At 36.3% G+C, this 24,923-nt stretch overlaps 1 protein-coding gene across 4 annotated transcripts in view; it reads right to left on the bottom strand.

Moving 5' to 3' along the window:
- Positions 1-24,923, bottom strand: part of SEC24A (SEC24 homolog A, COPII coat complex component) — a 69,863-nt gene that overhangs the window by 24,399 nt on the left and 20,541 nt on the right. Inside the window, exons 2-13 of one of the 4 annotated variants that reach the window (XM_082624016.1) lie at positions 24,045-24,527; positions 19,427-19,546; positions 17,233-17,310; positions 16,497-16,657; positions 16,033-16,205; positions 13,654-13,756; positions 12,033-12,159; positions 9,924-10,033; positions 7,525-7,637; positions 6,047-6,165; positions 1,525-1,580; positions 225-431 (exon numbers count right to left, since the gene is read on the bottom strand). In XM_082624016.1, the coding sequence (XP_082480142.1) occupies positions 225-431; positions 1,525-1,580; positions 6,047-6,165; positions 7,525-7,637; positions 9,924-10,033; positions 12,033-12,159; positions 13,654-13,756; positions 16,033-16,205; positions 16,497-16,657; positions 17,233-17,310; positions 19,427-19,546; positions 24,045-24,527 (1,850 nt within the window). Of the gene's footprint in view, positions 1-224; positions 432-504; positions 1,153-1,524; positions 1,581-6,046; positions 6,166-7,524; positions 7,638-9,923; positions 10,034-12,032; positions 12,160-13,653; positions 13,757-16,032; positions 16,206-16,496; positions 16,658-17,232; positions 17,311-19,426; positions 19,598-24,044; positions 24,528-24,923 lie in introns of those variants that run through there. The other 3 variants (XM_082624015.1, XM_082624018.1, XM_082624017.1) reach the window with 3 other exon arrangements.

Consider the following 24,923-nt stretch of genomic DNA (forward strand, 5'->3'; position numbering starts at 1 on the left):
TGGCACTGCTATGGCCTGCTAAAGATCTATACATAAGGTAAGGGTGAATCAGATAGAAAATAATGTAATAAAAAGAAATGTCTACATAAAAGAGGAGAAACGCTTTATCCATTTCCTTATATTCCCTCCTTTTCACAACTGAAAAATAAATTTGAAATAAGCTCTGTACTCAAAGGGACAAAGCACCAGCATCAATCTTATCATGCACTTGATGACTTTCTAACCTTAGCAGATGACCTTTGGTTGGGTTCCTCTCGTGGTTTCAGGGCTCCCATTCCAAGAGTTGGGAGCTGTGTTTGAAAAACAGACATTCGACCACCAGTTGGGGACATCAGCTTAAAGGCAGCCTGAAGGGCTGGACCCAAGGCACTCTGGGTCTCCAGGGTCTTGGTGAACATTTGTGGCAAAGTTTTCAGTAAATCTTGGACGAGCTTGTGAAATAAAGCAAGAAAACTCAAGAGTGTTACAATAAAAAGATTTTTTTTCACATTAAGTCACTGACTCATACAATAGACAAGACAGTGAGTCATGATGATGGTCAGAGAATCTACAGACAGTACAGTAAACAATGAAGTTGGTCAAATGACAAGATAGCCATTTTAAGTCAACATTATAAATTGGCAAGCAAGACAAATCAAAATTGGGGCCTTACAGTCCTTGCACATGCAGTAGTCCAGCAAGACTATAAGTCCAAATGTATCCAAAAGAACCATCACAGTTCAGAGATTTCACATATTTAAATGCCATGAAATATGGCCTTCTCAATCACCTCTACACACTTTATTCTTTTCAGTTCCAAAGTGCGTTTAACTCTCCCCTACTGCAAAATCTAAGATAGCCAGTAAATTTGCCAACTAGTAATATTACTACAAAAGAAAAACAAAACAAAAAACAACTACCTATTCAGGTTAGGTTGTACAAATAAAGAGAGTTAATGGGAAAAAAATACTTCACACTATGGCGAAGTCACCATTGCCAACAGCTGAGACCATAGACTTGCTAGTTAAAATGTTACCCCTACGGCATATATGCATGTACAGGGTAGACAACATCCCCACTTCAGACACATTCTGTTCACCTCTCACTGTATTATGTCATGGCAATTTCCAGGCAGGTAATAAGAGTTTCTTCTGAACTGACCCCAATGACACTCTGTGAATCAGAAAAGCAAAGGGCACTGAAAGCAGCCTAAAGTGCTTCTATGTAGTGACCAGAAGCTTATCTCAGCAACCCTCCCAATTTCCCAAATGGCTGGCAAGGCAGGTTTCCTTCAGGTTTCTCTCATTTATGGAACAGGCTTATCTTCTACCCTACTACAAATGGATACATTAAACTTAAAAGCAATCAGTTCAAGGGCAAAATCAAAAGCTGTTCATCTGATGAATTTTAACTAACTGCAAATATAAAATGCTATACATCTTAGAAATGTCACAGAGAGAAGCAAAATTCTACTTAAAGTTCATTTAAAAAATATATTCCTTCAACATTTCAATTAAACATGTCAGATAGGAAAGTGTCCCTTACCTCTTTACTTTCATTTAAATTTACTAATAAGTTCTCTGGCATAGGTATAAAAACATCTGAAAGAACAAATAAATATTTCTCTTAAACAAAACTTAATTGTTAAAGATGTTCCAAATACATACCAGTGATATAATTAACCACCCCCATACTTAGAGAAGAGCCACCTCCTCCATTTGTACAGCAATGTCTACGTACGTTCAGAGTCACCAAAAGAGCACTGATTTAGGCTTTTACTGCAGCTTATCTATTACCATGTAAAAGGTAAATAGCCTCCCAAATAGAAAATACTGACCCACAAGCACTCAGTAAGGGTTTGTACAAGTACTCTGCTTCTTAGGTTAAAGACAATTTAGAATCCTGCTTTAGAATTCTTGCTTAGCCCCAGAAGCCAGCCAAAGAAACACTCTTGGCCTTAAAAAAAAAGTTGACTAATATGACACACAAGAATTCTGTGTCTTGACATGGAAGTAATACAGCCCACCAACAGCTCTGTCATTCATAAAGCACATACTTTCTCATAAAGAAGGCCCCCATTATACTCATGGGACTACGAAGTCAAGTGGATCAGGAGGTATGCTAAATGGCCACATCAGAAGACCTTCTCAGGATTCAAATTTATTCTTTCTTAGGAATTAAATAGCCTTTCTTAGAAGGAAGCAAACTGGGAAGGAAATGTGGGTGGTGATGCAGGATTATGAGGGGTCTCACTTTCTACATTTTTGTACTGTTTATTTTTTATTAAAAAATTATAAAAATAAGGCTCATCATGTTCATGAAAAATAACACCAACAAATAATTTGAAACATTAAATATTTACTTTAACTATCATATAAAAAATGTACTATTGTTTAGATTTCTTCCTTTTTCTTTAAAATTAAACAGATTTTAATAAAAGTTGTAAGATATAATTCACATACCATAAAATTTACCCTTGCAGAAGATACAATTCAGTGATTTTTTAATATATGCATAGTTGTACAACTAACCCCACTATCTAATTCTAGATCCTTTTCATCATCCCAAAAGGGAACCCCACACCAATTACCAGTCATTCCTCAATTCCCCGTCAACTCCCACAGCTCTAGGCAGCCACTTTCTGTCTCTGGATTGGCCTATTCTCAACATTTCATATTAATGGAGTCACACTATGAGGTCCTTTGTGACTGGCTTCTTACAATTAGCTTCATGTGTTCAAGGTTCATCCATGTTGTAGCATTTATCAGTACTTTATTCTTTTTTATTGCTGAGTAACAAAACATTTCATTGTATGGATATTCTACATTTTGTTTATGTTGGGTTGTTTCCACTTCTTGACTGAGTTGCTACCAACATTCATGTACACATTTTTGTGTGGACATGTTCTGTATTGTTTTTTAATAATTCATATTTAGCAATTTTTAAAAATTGAAGTGTAGTTGCTTTACAGTATAGACATGTTTTTAATTTTCTTGAGCATATACCTATTAAGTAAAATTGCTGGTTATATGGTAACTCTATGTTTAACTTCCAGAGGAACTGACAAAATGATTTCCCTGATGGCGGCACCATTTTCCATTCCTACTACTAGTGAATAAGGGTTCCGATTTCTCCACATCCTTGCAAATACTTGTTACTGTCCTTTAAAAATTTTTTTGCTATGTGACATCCAGCATGGGATATTCCATTTATCAGCTCATGTATACAGTTGAGAGGCTGGACCATATCAGTAAATTCACAACTTGGCCCATCATCAGAATCACCTGTTCAGTGATTTTATTTTATGCCAAATAAGTAGCTGGGTAAATAGATAAGGGAAATGAATGACTGACATGGCTGTTCTGTTGTGAGACCTGGAACAACCAAGACAGAAGGGGGCTCTATTCAACTACTTCATTTTAAAGTTGTACAGTCAAGTCTCCTAATTCACAGATTTTATAGTTGCAAACTTGCCTACTTATTAAAATTTATTTGTAACCCCAAGACCAATACTCATGGAACCTTCCCAGCTATTCAGATATGCTCAGACCAACAAAAAATTTTGGTTTTTTGAATTTTTTTTAACTGGTGTGATGTGGCATTTCACTGTGGTTTTCATTTGCATTTCCCTGATAACTCATGATATGGAGCATCTTTTCAAGGGATTATGAGCCAACTGCATATACAGAGTATTGAATAAGGTGCATTGAATAGAGACATGTCTATTCAAATCCTTTGCCCACTTTTTAATTAGGTTGTCTTTTTAATAAGTTGTAGAAGTTTTTTACATAATCTAGATATATATTTTGATCAGATACATAGCTTGCAAATATTTTCTCTCATTCTCTCATTCTTCACTTTCATGATGGCATCCTTTGAAACACAAAAGGTTTTAATCTTTTTTAATTTTTAAAAATGTTTTTTTTTTTTAGTTTATTGAAGTATAGTTGATTTACAATGTTGTGCTAATTTCTGCTGTACAGCAAAGGGATTCAGTTATACATATACATATTCTTTTCCATTATGGTTTATCACAGGATATTGAATATAGTTCCCTGTGCTCTACTGCAGGACCTTGCTGTTTATCCAAAAGTTTTTAATTGTTAGGAAGCCCAACTTATCTGTTCTTTCTTTTGGTGTTTGTGCTTTTGGTGTTATATCTAAGAAATCACTGCCTAATTCAAGGTCACAAAGACTTACTTCTATGTTTTCTTTTAACAGTTTTATAGTTTTAGTCTCATACTCAGATCTATGATCCATTTGGAGTTAATTTTTTAAACTGTGGTAAAATATACATAATATCCAAAAGTATCACCTTAATCATTTTTAAGTGTACAATTCAGTAGCATTAAGTACATTCACAATGTTGTGTAACCATCATCATTATGTATTTTCAGAACCTTTTCACCATCCTAAACAGTACCCATTAAATAATTTCTCCCTTCCCACGAGCTCCTGGTAATCTATAATCTACTTTCTAACCTATATCTCTATGAATTCACCCATTCCCGGTACCTCATATAAGCAGAATCATATAATCTTTGTCCTTTTGCATCTGGTTTATTTCACTTAGTATTGATATAATGTTTTCAAGGTTCATTCATGTTGTAGCATGCATCAGAATTTCATTCTTAGGGATGAAAAATATTCCATTATATGTATATACCACATTATTTAACCAATCATCTCTTGATGGATACTTAGGTTGTTTCCAACTTCTGGCTACTGTGAATAACGTTGCTATGAACATTGGTGTATGAGTATTTGTTTGAGTTTCTGCTTTCAATTCTTTTAGGTATATACTGCGAAGCAGAATTGGTAGATCATAATGGTAATTCTGTGTCTAACTTTTTGAGGAACTGCCAAATTGTCTTCCATAATACTGCACCATTCTACATTCCCACCAGCAATATACGACAGTTCCAATGTTTCCACATCCTTGCCAGCCCTTGTTATTTTCCATTTAAAAAAAAATAATAACCATTCTAATGGATGTGAAGAGGTATCTCATTGTGATTTTGATTTGCATTTCTTTACTGACTAATGATGTTGAGCATTTTTTCATGTGTTTATTGGCCATCTGTATATCTTTGGAGAATTGTCTATTCCAGTCCTTCGTCCTTTTTTTTTTTTTTTGCAGTACGTGGGCCTCTCACTGTTGTGGCCTCTCCCGTTACGGAGCACAGGCTCCGGACACGCAGGCTCAGCAGCCATGGCTCATGGGCCCAGCCGCTACGCGGCATGTGGGATCTTCCCAAACCGGGGCACGAACCCGTGTCCCCTGCATCGGCAGGCGGACTCTCAACCACTGTGCCACCAGGGAAGCCCCCTTCGTCCATTTTTGAATTGTGTTTTCTCGTTGTTGTTGCTGAGTTGAAAAGCTCTTTATATTAATCCTTCATCATATGTGTGATTTGCATATGCATATATTTTCTCCCATTCTGTGACTTTTTACTCTCTTGACAGTTTTCTTTCATGTACAAAAGTATTTTAAGTGATAACATCCAATTTATTTATTTTTTTCTTTTGTTGCTTCTGCTTTTAGTGTCATATCCAAGAAATCACTGCCATATTAAGATTTTCCCCTATGTTTCCTTCTAAGAGTTTTACAGTTTTAGTTCTTATGTTTAGGTCTTTGACCCAGGCAGACTCTCAACCACTGTGCCACCAGGGAAGCCCTGGGGGACTCTTTTTTTTTTTTTCTTTTTGTGGTACGCGGGCCTCTCACTGCTGCGGCCTCTCCCGTTGCAGAGCACAGGCTCCGGACACAGAGGCTCCACGGCCATGGCTCACGGGCCCAGCCGCTCCGCTGCATGTGGGATCTTCCCAGACCGGGGCACGAACCCGTGTCCCCTGCATCGGCAGGCGGACTCTCAACCACTGAGCCACCAGGGAAGTCCCCTGAGGGACTCTTATAATTCCAAAAATCTTATGATTTTATACTCAAGGTTTTCCTCAGTATAGTAGAATCATACCATATGCTGCTAGTTTGTTGAACAGTCATGAAATATTTCTAAAACTAAAAACTCCTCAGGCAGTTCAATAATTTTAAGTATATAATATATACCTTCAATATCTGAAACTATTAGCATCTGAGGTTGAGATAGACCTTCTTGAAGGCTGTAGAAGTGGATTGTACTATCAAATGTTATGAAGCCAATTTTTGTCCTAGTGTTGCCAGGAAGCCTAAAAACAAATTCAGAAGAGTATTTTATAGTTTTCTCATATACATATATACCTAAAATATCTGCAAAGAGTTAAATACAAATATCTACTTCTGTGTTATGAAAACTTCCCCAACATAAATGTTTTTAACCCGTGCAATGTTTAGTGTATGAAAACATACACTAAAAGAAAACACTATATATAAGTCACACAATCAAAAAAACCCAGCAATAATACAGCAATCCAAAACTCATTATACCTATATAAAGTTATATCAATCACTTAGGAAATGATATATAAAAAATACTGGAAAGTATATACAGAAGTTTGTAGATGATTTTAATTTATAAAAAATGCTTCAAAAAAATTACCAAACACTAACTCTAAAATGTAATATAAATTTATGAACTGCATATCTTTAAAAAACAATTGCCCAAACCTCTTTTTATATTGTTTAATGCATTCATTTAAGAAGATCAACAAAAAGATCTGTTTTTGAAGAACTTAAATATGTAGACCATAGTTTCATAAGGGGAAAGACAAACTGGTTTTCATTTTTGTTGTTCATGCTTGGGTGAGTCAGTGAACTCTCTCATGGACAATCCCCATATGTAACCTACAACATTAAAAATACAAATGCTGATAAGAACAAGAATGCCTTGCGCCAAGGTGAGGGAGTTAGTCCACTTTTGATGAGATCTGGTCCTACACATTCTTCCTTACACACAAGAGCACAACAGTATTTCATTACACTGAAAGGTCGCACTAGCTTTTACGTGTTACACTAAGTATCTAAGAACCACTTAAAGTACAATTATTTTAAGAGGCTTAAGAGATATGACCAGCAAATGCAATGTGTAGATACTGTTTAGATTCTTATTTCAACAAACCCACAGTAAAAAGACATTCTGGAGACAACCAGGAACAAAAATTGAATTGGGTATTATATCACATTATGGAATTATTGCTAATTTTGTTTGATGTGATTCTCATATTTTAGTTAGGGTTAAAAATAATTCCAAGTATTTCTAGGTAAATGATATACTGACTGAGATTTGTATTAAAACACTCTAGGGAAAAAAGAGGGAAGGGCAGGGTTAGATGAGGCAAGAACAGCTGAATGCTAAAAATATTGAAGTTGAAGGATGGGTACCTGGAACTTCATTACATTCTTTCTATTTACTACATATTTGAAATTTTTCCATAATAAAAAGTTAAAATAAATTAATGTTTCTCAGAGAAAGTGAGGCCTAAAGTTATCTACTGATTTAAGTGGACTTTTAGAACATAATTACATAACTTTTAAAATATAGTTTGAAACCACTTAATCATTTTACAAACACCGTTAGTTTATAATTTAACCTGAATTAAGATACTTACAAATCCAGATTGTCTAACAAACTCTGGCAAACTGAATTCAAGTATCCAGTTTCAACTGCATTGTGAGACACATCAAATACAAAAAGGTACACTGGAGGTTGAGGTGGTCGTAACTGAAGGAGAAAAAGGATCTCATTAAATACAATTAACAGAATTAAATTTAAAACTTACCATTTGTTGTGTCTGTGTATAGCAAAAGAATAAAATAAGCATTATTTACAGATTAAGTGGAGACCACAATAAATACAGTAAGAAAATAATACAGAAAGAAGTTTTTTTCACATGCATACTTAGAAAAAGGACAATGAGGATATAATTATCATAAGTCAGAAGAGTACTTTTTCTAGGACAGGAAGAGGAAGAAATGTTATCAGAAAGGCATTTATGAGTATCGGCAATGTTCAATTTCTTGACCTGTGTGGTGCAACAGTGCTGCTATGATTATTTGGTAACCTATATATTTATGTTTTATAGGCTTTTCCATATGTACATTATATTTCACAATTTAGAAAAATGTACAGCTCTGAAAATGACAAATCAAGTTAGCCTGAGCTGGTTATTTAACCAACACATTTCAGCCAAGTTCCAGAAAAATGTACAAGTATATTTTAAACTTCCAAGTTCAAAGATTTGTTTTCAATTCAATAAAAAGCCGGGGGTGGGTGGGGAGGCAGGTACAAATTGGGAGATTGGGATTGACATATATACACTACTGTGCATAAAATAGATAACTAATGAGCACCTACTGTTTAGCACAGGGAACCCTATTCAGTGATCTGTGGTGACCTAAATGGGAAGGAAATCTAAAAAGGAGGGGATATATGTATACGTATAACTGATTCACTTTGCTATTAACACATTATTGACAGGGGAATTTTTGCAGAAACTAATGCCTGTGGCCGTAATATGTTTATATTGGGATATACGTATACGTATAACTAACACTTTGTTAGTACAGCAGAAACTAACACAACATTGTAAAGCAACTATATTCCAATAAAAATTAATTTTTTAAAAAAAGCTCAAGGTCATGAAAGACAAGGAAAAGCTAAGGAACTGCTACAGATGGGAGGAGACTAAAGGAACAGAAGCTAAATGCAATGTGGATTGAATCCTGGGACAGAGAAAGGATGTTAAGTGGAAAAACCAGTGAAATCCAAGTAAAGTCCGTAGTTTCGCTCATAGTGTTGTGCTAGTGTTAATTTAAGCTTGATGATTGTCCTAGAGCTACATAAAATGTTTACATTAGGGGTAGCTGGGTGAACTCTTTGTGCTATTTTTGCCACCCTTCTATAAGTCTAAAATTATCTCAAAATAAAAAGTATTTTAAGTTTTCAATAAAAATAATAATAAAATAAAATAAAAAGCACCAAATAACCACAATCAGAACTCCACATGTAGTATACTTTTATATTTTTTTGCACATATCACTTGCAAAATCCATAGAATCTGTTGCCCAAGAGGTAAGTCAGGAAGGAAGAAAACCTCTTGCTATAGGCAAATTTCCAAATTTAAAGGAAGCCATTTTTACAAAACCTGGGAGTTAAAGAAACCCAGGAAGGCCAATTCAAAAGAACAAATGCTTCTGATTTTTTGGTTTTAATTCAGCAGAGGGACAGCTACACTACAGAAAGCGATCACCAGCCATTTAAGTGTCACAAAAATGTTTTCTCCACTGAAATTTCTATGTGATGAAAAGAGACTGAATCTTCGTAATATCTATACTAAAATGGCCCCAAATGACCAGATAGAGACTATCCCACAAAAATATACTAAAATAAAATATTAAAAGTTGGTATTAAATTTTATCTTCATATTCCCTTTCCTTAGAGGCAATTGTTGCATGGGGAAAGAGAAATCAAATCAAAGTCCTAAATTTTTATGAGACCTCTAGCACCTGCTAAAGAAGATCTGGAAAGTCACCTAACTAAATTTGTTTCACATCCATAAAACAGGATTAACAGCTTAAGGGTTATTTGTGATGATCAAAAATAGATAAGTGCTTTATAAAATGCATAGTGCTAGTTAAACATTAGGCATAATTATTATCTTTTCAAACGCAAGCCCTCAGATATTCACACAAGTGTATAAAAGTAGTTGCAAAGAGGATGTGCATCACATCATTATTTGTAACAGAAAAAACTGGAAGTGACCTAAAAGTAAGTATGATCCCAATACTATATTGCAAATTTCTGGATGGATGCCCAAGAAACATAAGTGGAACTTTACATACACTTTCACTTTTCAAACTTACCCTTATATACAAATTAACTACTTTTATAATGAACAAGGATAACTTTTATAAATTAAAAATATAAAATTTTGGTTAAAGGACTTTATATTTTATTTAAAACCAGGTATAATGAAATATTTGTGCTATATAAAAAATGAAAGTTTACCATGTATTCTGAAGGAGCCATAAACTCAATAGTAGCATTTTGAACTTCAGGTCTTCTGTGAGGTTCTCCATAGACTCTGGTCAAAGGGTTGTACATGAATTCTTCAGGAACTATGTGAGTTAACAATATATAATGTTAAAACTGAAAGGATTGAGTTTAATATAGCTTGCATTTGGCTGTTTTCTTTTTTTTTTTTTTTTTTCTGTACGCGGGCCTCTCACTGCTGTGGCCTCTCCCGTTGCGGAGCACAGGCTCCGGACACACAGGCTCCGCGGCCATGGCTCGCGGGCCCAGCCGCTCCGCGGCATGTGGGATCTTCCGGGATCGGGGCACGAACCCGTGTCCCCTGCATCGGCAGGCGGACTCTCAACCACTGCGCCACCAGGGAAGCCCTGGCTGTTTTCTTAATTTAGGAATTTATAAATAATTCAATATAGACTAAATATTAAGGGCTAAATACACTTTGTTTTTGAGTCCCATTCAATTCCCCTCTACACTGAATGGCACTAAGTATGTTTTGCTTTTACAACCACAAGCACTATGATTTTTCTTTCCCTACCTTCTAATATCCTTTTTTCTCTTAATTCTTGGAAAGCTGCTTTCCTAAAGCAGTTTGAAAGGATGATAAAAACTCATTAAATGCCAATTATTTTCTTAAATGCAAGACTAAACTTTGTCTTAAATTTCACAGTGGTACATGGATAATAACATTTGACGTATGAAATGTAGACTCTGGTTGCCCCTAGAAAGCTATGGTAAAATACTTCAAAGGTTAAAGCCTAAGGGTATGGTGAGTTTCAATAGTTATAAGACCTTTATGGAATATCAGGTGCCTACTGCCTATAAAACACTAGTGCTCAAAGAGTATTTTCTAAATTAACACATTTTTGACCAGAGACATATTACAGCCACAGGCATTAGTTTCTGCAAAAATCCCCCCGTCAATAATGTGTTAATTATCATTTCATCTGTCTTCCCGGTAACTGTTTAAGAATTCAAATTCCTATATATGCTAAAGGGTAAGCCATAGTTCATGAAATGGTCTGGGCTGCACACAAAAGTGACTTCAACCCTTAATATAATTTAATTTCATATACTGAAGCATATATACATAAGATTTTAAAGGTGTACTAAACACTATAAATACATATATTTTCTGCATTATTACAGAGTAAAAAGAATGCTCTTTTTCTACCCTCACTTCTTCTACTCTAAAAACACAAACAATAAAAATGGTTTTAAAAATCTCTCATGTTCCTCTATTTCCCAATGCTTAATGAAATTTCCTTCTAAACAGAGACCAAATTTTCAATGTGGGTAATGGCATGCCCTTTTTTTCTTCTCTAATCCTAACAGAATGTTGTCGGTTAGATGATATTCCTCAAATGTAAATTGTGAAACAGTTACTGAAGAAGATCCCCTCCTCATCAGCTACTAAACAAACTTCATTCAACCAACCTTCTAGTACTGCCCACCTCCCTTCATACAGCAGTGAATGAAGCTAATGGCAGTTACTCTGTGGGCTTATTTTCTTTCACCCTAGAGAAAAGGCATGGGACAATTTCTAAATAAAAATATTTCTTAGGGCTTCCCTGGTGGCGCAGTGGTTGAGAGTCCGCCTGCCGATGCAGGGGACACAGGTTCGTGCCCCGGTCCGGGAAGATCCCACATGCTGCAGAGCAGCTAGGCCCATGAGCCATGGCCGCTGAGCCTGCGCGTCTGGAGCCTGTGCTCCGCAACGGGAGAGGCCACAACAGTGAGAGGCCCGCGTACCGCAAAAAATGAATAAATAAATAAATAAATAAATAATTTCTTAAATTACAGGCTTAAATAATACCATGAAATATGCCATTTATTATATACCCAATAGAATAAATGTAAAAAAGTGGTATCAAAGTAGTATTATCACATTTTTTGCTTAAGAAGTATATAATTATTTATATATAAGTATAAATGCCTAGAAAAAAGTTAAAAGAAGTTATATCTGAGTGAAAGGATTATGGGTAAATAAGACCGGATTTTGTTTTGTTTTTTAACTTCATATTTGTGTTATCTGATTTCCCTACAATGCATGTAGAAATGTTTAAATGTTTAAAAAAAAAAACATACCATCATTGACTCGGTAACATAAGTTACATTTCCATCTCCTTTGATCAAGAAAGCTGACAAAAGGGTTGATGTATGTCCTGCATGAACGGCATCTCACAATTGTACTAGAGGTAACCACAGGCAATTGCTGGAAAAAAAGGACTAAATTATTAAAGGCAATGATGATCATGTCTAAAGGTCAAGCAATTAATCCATACCTTCCAAATAATTGTTGGGATATTATAATTTTAGAGAAAAAACTAGGGTAAAAAAATGTGTCCAAGCTGCCAAACAAAAAATTATGTAATGACATGTATTGGTTCTTAAACCCCAGTAATTTTCCCCAGGACCATTCTCGTTAAATTTTGCCTTTTAAAAAGTATTTATTTTCTCATTAAAAGTTTACATTGCAGGGCTTCCCTGGTGGCGCGGTGGTTGAGCGTCCGCCTGCCGATGCAGGAGACGCGGGTTCGTGCCCCGGTCTGGGAGGATCCCGCATGCCGCGGAGCGGCCGGGCCCGTGAGCCGTGGCCGCTGAGCCTGCGCGTCCGGAGCCTGTGCTCCGCAACGGGAGAGGCCACAACAGTGAGAGGCCTGTGTACCGCAAAAAAAAAAAAAAAAAAAAAAAAAAAAAAAAAAGTTTATATTGCAAAACCAACACAGTAAATTTACAACATATCTGTGAGATGAATGGTGAAGGAAGGATCAATATTCTAAAAAAATGACTAATTAAATCATTAGGAAGTTTCTTCATGTTATATTAACAGGCTACTAAGTTCTCATAAAAGAATTGTCACAAAGTAAGGTATGGTTAAATTATATTTAAATATTTTACTGGACTTCACAATTATGCTCCTATTTAAAGTTTATCCTACGTTTTAAAAGATCTAAAGTTAAAGTCAAAAATCAGTAAAGGCGGGCTTCCCTGGTGGTGCAGTGGTTGAGAGTCCGCCTGCCGATGCAGGGGACGCGGGTTCGTGCCCCGGTCCGGGAAGATCCCACATGCCGCAGAGCGGCTTGGCCCGTGCGCCATGGCCACTGAGCCTGCGCGTCCGGAGCCTGTGCTCCGCAACGGGAAAGGCCACAGCAGTGAGAGACCGGTGTACCGCAAAAAAAAAGAAAAAAATTCAGTGAAGGCAATACAATCCTATTACCAAAGGAGGTTTGTTATGGGAAAGTCACTTCACTTATGGACTGATTCTCTCAAACCGTATGTGGTCACATGTCAAGGTTCCAGAGCCTAAGGACAAAAGTAGAAGGGCTTCTTTTCTTTTCTTCTTCTTCTTTTTGGAAACAGCTTCTTAAAGCAACAGATTTTATTCCAAGAATGGAAGAACTGGGAGAATGGGTAAAGTATTTTAATGGGTAAACAATTTACAACTTGTTAAAATAGTATGGTTCATTTATTTATTTTCTTCAGTACCTCTATTCTATTCAGTACCTCCTGAATTTTTCAACAATATGTTTATTTTATCTCTTTGTGAAAGTGTTTGATAATATTTTTGGTTGAAATACAAATAAAGGAATCGGCCAATGGTCAAATTCCTAAAGATAGCTCAATCAAATTCTTGCACTGTTATAAATAATTCCTTACCACCAAGATAATTTTCCACAAAACATTTACTTTCACTAGTAAAACATACCACTAGGTCTTTAAAAGGATGAAGCAGCAGTCCCAAAGGAAGTTTGGCTTTATTCAGTAAGGCCTGAGTCTGAGGAATGCTAGTCAGTGTGCATCGAAATAACCTATATCAACATAAAAATCATTTGTCAGTTGTTACTATGAGTATTTTTGGACAAAAATAAAAAGACTTAAAAGGTACACATTTTAACATTGGATCAGATTACAAATGAAGTATTTCAATAGGCCCTCACAAATTTTATCCTTTTTAAATATTTAAATCCTATTCAGAAAGAAAGGGTAGACGGTTATAATCCCATTTTATATAACTAAAATAAATTTTCTTCTCAGCTTGTGCATAAAACAATCTAGACTATCAAAGAACTTATTTTTCTTTATATAAATCTATATGGCACTGGAATTTCAAGGTGATGACCCAAATTTGCACATGCAAAGTTAAGTGTATTACTGGGACTTCCCTGGTGGTCCAGTGGTAAAGAATCTGCCTTGCAATGCAGGGGACACGGGTTCAATCCCTGGTCACTAAGATCCAACACGCCTCAGGGCAACTAAGCCTGTGTGCCACAACTACTGAGCTCACGCATGCCTCAACTAGAGCCTGCGTGCCACAACTACAGAGCCCATGCGCCCTGGAGCCTGCATGCCCCTAGAGAAGAGAAAACCCGCTTGCCACGAGAAGCCTGTGCACCACAACGAAGAGCCCATGCACTGAAATGAAGGATCCTGCATGCCTCAAGGAAGAGCCTGAGTACTGCAACTAAGACCCGATGCAGGCAAAAATAAATAAAATAAATAAATAAATAAATAAATAATAAATCTTAAAAAAAAAAAAAAGTTAAGTGTATTACTGAAAAGCTCAGTTTTGCTGAAGGTTTTAAAAAGACTATTTAAAAATAACAAAATTGGGCTTCCCTGGTGGCGCAGTGGTTAAGAATCCGCCTGCCAAAGCAGGGGACATGGGTTCAAGCCCTGGTCTGGGAAGATCCCACATGCCATGGAGCACCTAAGCCCCTGTGCTACAACTACTGAGCCTGCGCTCTAGAGCCCGCGAGCCACAACTACTGAGCCCACGTGCCACAACTACTGAGCCCGTGTGCCACAACTACTGAAGCCCATGCACCTAGAGCCTGTGTTCTGCAACAAGAGAAGCCACTGCAGTGAGAAGCCTGTGCACCACAATGAAGAGTAGCCCCCGCTCACCAAAACTAGAGAAAGCCCGCGTGCAGCAATGAAGACCCAACGTAGCCAAAAATAAAAATTAATTAATTAAAAAAAAAATTCAGGGACTTCCCTGGTGGTCCGGTGGTTAAGAATCCGCCTTCCAGGGGCTTCCCTGGTGGTGCAGTGGTTGAGAGCCTGCCTGCCAATGCAGGGGACATGGGTTCGAGCCCTGGTCTGGGAAGATCCCACATGCCGCGGAGCAACTAGGCCCGTGAGCCATAACTACTGAGCCTGCATGTCTGGAGCTTGTGCTCCGCAACAAGAGAGGCCGCGACAGAGAGAGGCCCGCACACCGCAATGAAGAGTGGCTCCCGCTCACCACAACTAGAGAAAGCCCATGCACAGAAATGAAGACCCAACACAGCCAAAAAAAAGAGAGAATTAATTAATTAATTAATTAATTTAAAAAAAAAAGAATCTGCCTTCCAATGCAGGCGACGATGGTTCGATCCCTGGTTGGACAACTAAGATCCCACATACTGCAGGGCAACTAAGCCCATGCGCTCTGGAGCCCACACACCACAACTAGAGAGCCCACACACTCTGGAGCCCGAGCGCTGCAACTACTGAGACCACACGCTCTGGAGCCTGTGCACAACAACTAAAGAAGAGCCTGCACGCCGCAATGGAAGATCCCACATGCCATAACAAAGATCCCACATGCTGCAACTAAGACCCAATGCAGCCAAATAAATAATAAATTTTTTAAATAAATAAAAATAACAAAATTCAGTTTATCAGAAAGTCTTCATATACATTTAAACTCACAATCAATTTTAAGAGAGAAAAGAGTATTATAATTATGTTGGTTATGAAAAACAATTTAAAATGAGAGCAAATAAAGGATTATATAGAATCAAGTCTCTGTCCTTTGGACTTTGAAAATATAATCACCATAATGATAATGAATATCATAGTCCCATTAGAGCTGATAAGAGTAGCTATCAGATCAGGGGTTACAACTCTATTTCTTGACTTAGAACATTTCAAATATCAAGTAAGCAACTAACAAAGTGCTGTTTTCTGCATGCAGAACTACTTTCATAAATTAATACATTTGTATAGCTTGTTTGTAACACATGAAGCTCAAAAAAATCTGGAAGAATTTTAGAACAAGTAAAATGTAATATTTAATAAGAAGCGCTGTTTGAAGCCTTACTCTGGGTTACAGTTGAGTTTCTGAATATCTTCATGCAAATTTGGAACGGGAGGCTGCAAAGGTGTCAATGGTAGCATGTTTCTTTCTTGAAGTAGATTGATAACCCTTAGCCCCTCTGGATGTAGACTTAATCCACTCATGCTTGCAGGTAAATGATTAGCACCTAAAGGAGTCTAAAGATATATAATTTCAAAGTAAGTAGCCTTTATAATGTCTTCAGTTGAAAAGAGAAGAGTATAAGGACTTGGTTACTTAATTTCTCTCTAAATAACAACACTGTAATCTAGATTTCCTGGTCAATTTTTTGGTTCTGGAGATATGTAACAGGACAAAGGCCTTATGAAATATTCATTACCACTCTAACTGGTTAAAAATGTTCATTATACCTTCCTAAAATTTTTTCATGTGAATACAGTTTAAAATGAAGTGGAATACAGGTAAAAAAACAAAAACAAAAAGTATACCTGAGTAAATGCCTGTGGACCACTTGGATAATTCAAGGAAGAGGGTGGCATTCCTGTTGTACTAGGTGGTATTGTGTTCTGATAACCAGGTGGTAAGGAGGGATATGAATATCCAACACTTCGGCTCATTGTAGGATTCTTATTAGTAAGCTGTGGTGTTGCTAGAAACAAGGTAACTTTTAAGTTCTATTTTACACTCCAGAGTACTTTAAATCAACACACACATCCATTAAATTATAGAAATCATAACTCCAAAATCCTTTGGGTAATTTAATACTTTCATTCATCAATTTTGTAAAATAAAACAAATAAACACTAGTAACAAAGTAAGAGCAATGATTAAAATCTAGCTAAAGTGGACTACAGCTGTAAACACACAAAAATAAGTTTAGTATAATTAATTTACTCTCATATCTCATATCATGTACTAAACTTTGTATTCAGACTAAAATTTAAGTCAAAACAACTTTAATTAAAACATACTAAATGTTCAGCTGGATAAGTGAATTTAAATAGATTTAATTGACAAAAATACTCTTCGGTCATAACATAATAATAATAAAGCCCATAATCCCAATCCTAAAGGGGAAAAAAAACTAACAAAAAATCTAAATGCATGGAGATAAAAAATGCTAACAGTAGGTATCATCGTGTGACATAATTATGAAGTTTTCTTCTTTGTTTCCTACAAGGAACACATATTAAAAAAAACAAAAAAACTTTCATAGCATCTCACCCAAGAAGCCACCGCCTTCAATTTCATCATAACTATTGTGAACCACCATAGATCCATTATTGGTATTTGGTATAATACCTAAGGAGGAAGTTTATTAACAATATTTAAATTAGAACCATTATTATAATTTTTGCAAGATTTGAGCTAATGTCTAAAATTTATGATAACTTTCCAAATGACAAGTAGTTTAAACCACAGCCCAGGAAATGTTAAATGTTGAAATAAAATTTTCAAACAATGTAAGATTTTAAATATACAAAATATATAAAAGTTTCAAATAACTTTATAAGCTTCCAAAAAGAATGGTACTTTGTGTAGTTTATAAAATTATATACTATCTGAAAGATTTTACCAGTTGTGAGAGCAGCATTAAAAACTTCTAAGGAGCAGTACGCACTAAAATAAGTCACCAAAATCATTACTATTTAAGGGTGCAATAAATTTATGAGGATAAAAACCTTTTTTTAAAAATATGTAAGTAAGGGCTTCCCTGGTGGCGCAGTGGTTGAGAGTCCGCCTGCCGATGCAGGGGACACAGGCTCGTGCCCCGGTCCGGGAAGATCCCTCATGCCGCGGAGCGGCTGGGCCCGTGAGCCATGGCCGCTGAGCCTGCGTGTCCGGAGTCTGTGCTCCGCAACGGGAGAGGCCACAACAGTGAGAGGCCCATGTACCGCAAAAAAAAAAAAAAAAAAAAAAAAAAAAGTAAGTCAGAAAGAAAAACAAGTATCGTATATTAACGCATATATGTGGAACCTAGAAAAATGGTACAGATGAACCGGTTTGCAGGGCAGAAATTGAGACACAGATGTAGAGAACAAACGTATGGACACCAAGGGGGGAAAGTGGCGGGGGTGGGGGGGGGGATGAATTGGGAGATTGGGATTGAACATGTATACACTGATGTGTATAAAATGGATGACTAATAAGAATCTGCTGTATAAAAAAATAAATAAAAGTAAAAAAATATAGAATACAAGAAAAAAAAATTTTTTAATAAAAATATGGAACAGAGTAGAATCTAGAGTTAACTTTAAGGTGATATATATTAATTAGAACAATTGCTTTGGTCTAACAACCACGAAAATGAATAATAAAAAATTCATCATTAGGTACCTCTGCTATTTATTAGCTCTAATTTGGGTACAGAAGAAACTAAAATCAATGAATAGCATCAACCTCTGGCACCTAAGTATAAAGGTGCTAACTTTTAATAGTTTTAACACCAAATAGATAAGTTTAATGGTTTCAATAAAGTTAGTAACTCCTTTTCAATTCTCAAAACCACCAGGTCTTTAGCCATGAGTTGATACAGAAAACCTTAGTAAAACTGTTTTGTAGAAACAAACAAAAACATAGAGCATATTTTTAGTTGGTTAAAAGTTTAAATACTTATTGTAGCTTGATATTCAAAATTATCACGTGGCAACCAGTGGGACACGGCTTTATCATTTTGTTACTCATTGTTAACACCATTCTTTTCAAATTATACACAGGTCAGTTTTTTCCCTACTAACAATACTAATAAAAGGAAATGGTAGAAGAAAATACAAAAATGATAATATTGATTATATTGAGTAGTAGGATATGGGCAGTGGTTTTTTCCCCTCCTCTTCTGTTTTCCTATTTCCCATCTTGTTGCAATGGTTATATTATGGCTAAAATCAAATTTCTTACTTTATAAAATATTTTGTTTAAATTAATAAACTTACATGTTAAAGTTACCTCTGAAGACAATGCTTTAAAACTATAAAACATCAAAATGTTTGTATATTTGACTTTATTTAGGCTCATAAATATTTGTTACATTTACAGTAAGAGTGGCAAGCAAAATACTGCTTCCATAAAAAAGGGCCAATGTATTAAAAGGATAGTTCTAACATCATGTCCAGAAAAGCAAAAGTTCCTCTCTCGCCTCCCTCTCCCAAAAGACATGTAACTTTATAGCCATGATTTTTAAAATCTGCACAGCAACAAAAAAAGTCAACAGTGATCCCAAAAGCTATTCCACAGCCCAGAATAGGGCAATGGAACACCGAGAAACTTTTTTAAACTCTAAATTCCTGAGGGGCATCCCTAACCAAAAAAACTAGATTTTCTGTTAGAATATGACTTGAATGCACGGAATTCAGATAATATTCATCTTTCCACGCTGAGTCAAAACTTTAGGACGTGACTTGGTTTTTGTCTTGCTTACCTTCTTGGTTGCTAGCTGTATTAAAGGTGGGCTGGGGCACAGCTCTATGTGTTGATTTCTGAGGCGTAAGGGCCCTCACTGGAGGTGGTCCTCCAGTTGGAGGGGGCCCAAGAGGAGCTCCTGGTTGAAAAATGGTAGGCAGAGGTGGATTCACTAAGGGGGGTGCAGATCCTACGGAAACAGTGGTTTTTCACATGTCACTTAAGAACTTAAGAAAAAAGCCAAAATGGCCTTTTACCAAATCTAAGTAACTTCCAAATCTATATTTCAACTACAAACCAAAAATTACTAGAAATAAGTTAACCTCCCAGATGAATGACTTTCTAATTTATATGCATACTTTTACACATTTCCAAGTCTCTCCTACCATAATTCTTACCTGTCAATTATTAAAGCAGTATAAATATAAAGTCAGCATCAAATCACTTATAGAGTAGATACAATGCCCTGTTTATTGATTAATTTTTCATTAACTGGTCACAGTTTCAACAGGCCACATCAAATATTCCAGTAGAAATTAACATTAATAAAAGTTTATGAATACCTATCAATATAGTCCATTCACTATCATCAATTAGGTTTAGAGTTAGCTTTCTAAAACTACAAACTACTGTGGTTATCATAAATTTTCCAAGTTTTATTTCATTTTGCTTCATTTTTATTGGGGGTATAACCTGTTAAAATAGATAATAAATGTGTACACTGTTCAGTGTTTACCTAATAATAATTAAAAGTAGTTTACTTTCAATAATTGCTTAAATACTATATTAAGAACACTCCCTAGGCTTAAAAATCAGGAAATGATCCAAAGTTTACGTATAAACCTTATGAAACACTGATATCCAAGAGGTTTAAAAGTACCCATCAGGGCTTCCCTGGTGGCACAGTGGTTGAGAGTCCGCCTGCCAATGCAGGGGACACGGGTTCGTGCCCCGGGGGAAGATCCCACATGCCGCGGAGCGGCTGGGCCTGTGAGTCATGGCCGCTGAGCCTGCGTGTCTGGAGCCTGTGCTCCGCAACGGGAGAGGCCACAACAGTGAGAGGCCCGCGTACCACACACACACACAAAAAAGTACCCATCAAACAAAACTAAGAAATGACATGGTATTTGTCCTTGTATCTACCAGTACCTCACTGCCTCAATTTCACCAATTTTCTATTAGGACAGTAAGTTCTGACTACTGTAAAAACATTGTCAGTTACTCTTGGGGAAATTCTTCTGTGTGACAATGGAAAGTTCCAAAACCCACAACCACCTGTTCATTCAAATCAATAATACTGCTTCCACCTTCTCATTTGCTAAAGAGGAGGAACAAAGTCTATAAAGTAGATAAAATACTACTGATAATACTACTGATAAAATACATGTGATTTAATTTTTCATTACAAGACTTTTAATCCTCTGAATTTGTAAGTGAAATAGGTAATAAATTTTACATATAATATATTCTACCTGTATTTTGTAAAACCCTGTATATTTTGTAAAATCAAAGGAATAAAGATATCCAAAATGAAAAATTTCAATATGTTTCTTCAATACTGTTCAATTCTCCAGGGCCAAATTGAAAAATGATCTCCCAACAAGATTAATCAGTGCCCTGTTGTCAAAGGTGAAGACAAAGATTACTGCCATGTAACTCCCTTATCAAAGAAGCACCCATACGTATCTATGGCAATAGAGACAAGTCAAAGGGGCAATAGAGACAAGTCAAAGGAACAAAAGGGCAAGGTACATTTGCAACTCAGCATGAGTAAGAATGTTTGATACATCTGGCCACAAAGATGTAACAACCTAATGTTTAACAGAATACAAGTGAGCTGATAAGAGATTTTTCACAGCTTTAAGAGGAATATTGTTGAATACAGAATAGGCTACATTTCATAAAATAGACATTTTTTCAAGCTGAATGACTCTTATTTAGAACACTAATAGTTACGAGTTTCAGAATCTGCCTTCTGAGATCCCTAAAACTAATCACATGCTAAAAGGCATCCCATTAGAAAAAAAAAGTCAAGAGAATTTTAATATGTGAATTAGAAATTTGCATAACTTAGATACAGTTTTTTTTTAAGATTTTTTTGATGTGGACCATTTTTTTTTTTTTTTGCGGTATGCGGGCCTCTCACTGTTGTGGCCTCCCCCGTTGCGGAGCACAGGCTCCGGATGCGCAGGCCCAGCGGCCATGGCTCACGGGCCCAGCCGCTCCGCGGCATATGGGATCCTCCCAGACCGGGGCACGAACCCGTATCCCCTGCATCGGCAGGCGGACTCTCAACCACTGCGCCACCAGGGAGGCCCCGATGTGGACCATTTTTAAAGTCTTTATTGAATCTGTTACAATATCGCTTCTGTTTTAAGGGGTTTTTTTTTTTGGTTTTTTGGCCGCAAGGAATGTGGGATCTTAGCTCCCTGACCAGGGATCAAACTGGCACCCCCTGCTTTGGAAGGCGAAGTCCCAACCACTGGACCACCAAGGAAATCCCTAGATACAGTTCTGAGATCAGACAATCAGGCACCTACTAACAATGATGAAAAACCAGAGGTAAAAACTGGGGAATTTTTTTTAGAGTTCTCATTAAGAAGAGTGAAGGGCAGTCATACATTTCTTTTAGGTTCATTTTATTAGTTTATGTATCTTTCTTTCCCCTTCTTTTATATAGAAACCTTCATAAGTTTTGGCACTTCCTTATGTCTCTTTCACCACATCTGTGCTGTAATCAGGGTGCTCTACCTGAGGGCTTCTGTTAGAGCCAAAAAAATATTTCAGATTATTGATCACGTGCTTTTTAATGAGAGGCTACACCTAATTTTAAATAGTACCTTTTCCCAACCTATTTTCTTGTGGCTTTGGGAAAATTATTCAAGCCTCACATTTCTTATCTGTAAAACGTACTGCTGTAAAGATTAAATAAGATAGCACACATTAAAGTTTGGTAAAGTGCTGGAAAATAACAAACATTCAATAAATGATACCTATATAAATGTTACCTAAAAATGTTACCTAAAATGTTACCTAAAATTCTATATAATAAATGTTACCTTAATAAAGAAGTGAATGTTCATTAACTTCAAGTGATTGATGCTCATTCATGGTGTCAAATGAATAAGAATAAAAGTAATCAGAAGGATTTTAGGTCTAACAATTATGGATCAGAAGATCTCTCCAAAGAAACTAAGTTTCTAGAAGCAGCCTTAATCTTTACAAGTCCAAAATGCATTCACCAGGGCCAGTGGCTAGTCAAGAGGCTAAGAAAAATAGTTTCAGCAGTTAACAAACTATAAAACTGATGAAGTGCATGTAGTATCTAGATGCAGAAATACATATGAATATAAAAAGGTAATGACTGATATTACTATTTCACTTGGAAACTTTTACTAGTTCATTTCCTTGAGGATGTCTGCTGAGCAGAATCAACCTGCAGATCCCAATACAGAATCTGAAATGCTTTTCAAAGTAACACTATTAATGTTGATAAGTGTTTAAGACAAATTTTAATATAAAAAAAGGGAATAGTGAAATGGTTAAATGAACCTACTTTTGAACCATATATGACCAAGCACTGAGGTTAAAAAATAAAATGATCAAAGTCAGTCCAAAGTCAGCTTTCTTCCCAAATTGATGTACAGATTCAGCACAATCCCTATCAAAATCACAGCTGTCTTTTTATTGCAAAAATTGGCAAGCTAATCCTAAAATTCTTATGGAAATGCAAGGGACCTAGGACAGCCAAAACAATCTTGAAAAAAAACCTAAAAAGGTGGAGGAGTCAATCTTTCCAATTCAAACTTTACTACAAAGCTACACTAATCAAGATGTTTGGTACTAGTATAAAAATAGACATATAGATCAATGGAATAGAATTCAGAGTACAGAAATAAACCCTACATTTATGATCAACTGATTTTCAACAAGGGTGTCAAGATCATTCAATGGGAGGAAGAACAGTCTTTCCATCAAATAGTCCTGGGACAACTGTATATCCACATGTACAAGAATGAAGCTGAATCCCTACCTACTAACACCATACACAAAAATTAACTCAAAACTGATCAAACACCTAAATGTAGGAACTAAAGTTATAAAACTCCTAAAAAAAAAACAGAGATAAATCTCTCTGCACTGCTTTCTGACCACGGATGTGCTCAATAATACTCCTCACTCCAAAAGTACTGTCTGTTTTCACCTGCCCCTCCAGGATTCTCTGGTTTCTGGAGACAAAAATTGTCTATGCCATAACAAATAGACAAGCCAAGCCTTAGATCAAGTCCAAAGAGAGACCACAGGGATTAAGCTTCCCTAGAATACAAGATGGAAACCCATTAATAAAAGTAATGGTCAGTACTTAAGTGGTTCTGCATGCATACCTGAAACCCTGAAATATCATGGGTGACTCAAAGAAATTCAGAGGATACCTTCAAAGGAAAGAAGCAAAGCAAAAACAATCACGATTTTAAGTTGACCTAAAGGTTACAGAAGTAATCTATTTAAAGATTAACAATGATCAAAAAAATCAATAGCCTTCCATATGATTTTAAGGTTGAAATAGTAATTTAAAAACATTTAAACAAGCAAAATTTCCCATCTCTACATTTTAAGCAGTCCTGTAAGAACTCTACCTGATTTTATGAAGTTGTTTTGAAGTGAAGTATCTCCAGAAGACACATATTGAGGACTTGTCAAATTTGTATTCCCAGGTATGGTCGGTTGGGATGACGCACGAGGACAATGGTTTGTCTGTGACGAATAGTTATATTGCCAATTCAAAGGTGGTGGTATGTTGGCTCCAGGAAGAAAGCTACCAGAAGGCATTGATGTAGCAGCTGGGTTCTGAGAAGTAGGTAGTGGCATTTGGAGAACAGGACCACTATGGAGCGAAGGTGTCACTGGATTAGAAGCCACAGATGGTCTATAAACAGTCTGTCCAGGTCCCTGATAATTACTTAGTGGAGAAACAGTCTGGGAACCACCAGAGTTAGACTGTCCAGAGACTGGATTCAAAGTCTTTGCTGGTAATAGATGAGGGTAGGATCCTGGAAGCTGAGAATTATATCCTTGGCTCACTGACACTTGTGAAGACATCAGTGCATTTTGGACAGGACCTTCCAATAAGAGGAGGAAAAATTAGTTTTACAAACAAATAAAGCAATACTTTAAAAAATACAGTAAAACATATGGTGCTCTTACAACTCAACAATGAAAAGACAAATAACCTAATTAAAAATGACCAAAGAACAGATGAATGGATAAAGAAGATATGACACATATATACAATGGAATATTACTCAGCCATAAAAAGAAACGAAATTGAGTTATTTGTAGTGAGGTGGATGGACCTACAGTCTGTCATACAGAGTGAAGTAAGCCAGAAAGAGAAAAACAAATACTGTATGCTAACACGTATATATGGAATCTAAAAAAAAAGAAAAAAATTGTTCTGATGAACCTAGGGGCAGGAGAGGAATAAAGACGCAGACGTAGAGAATGGACTTGAGGAC

This window comes from Mesoplodon mirus (assembly GCF_964341445.2).
Source record: "Mesoplodon mirus genome assembly, chromosome: 5".
NCBI classification, from domain to species: domain Eukaryota; kingdom Metazoa; phylum Chordata; class Mammalia; order Artiodactyla; family Ziphiidae; genus Mesoplodon; species Mesoplodon mirus.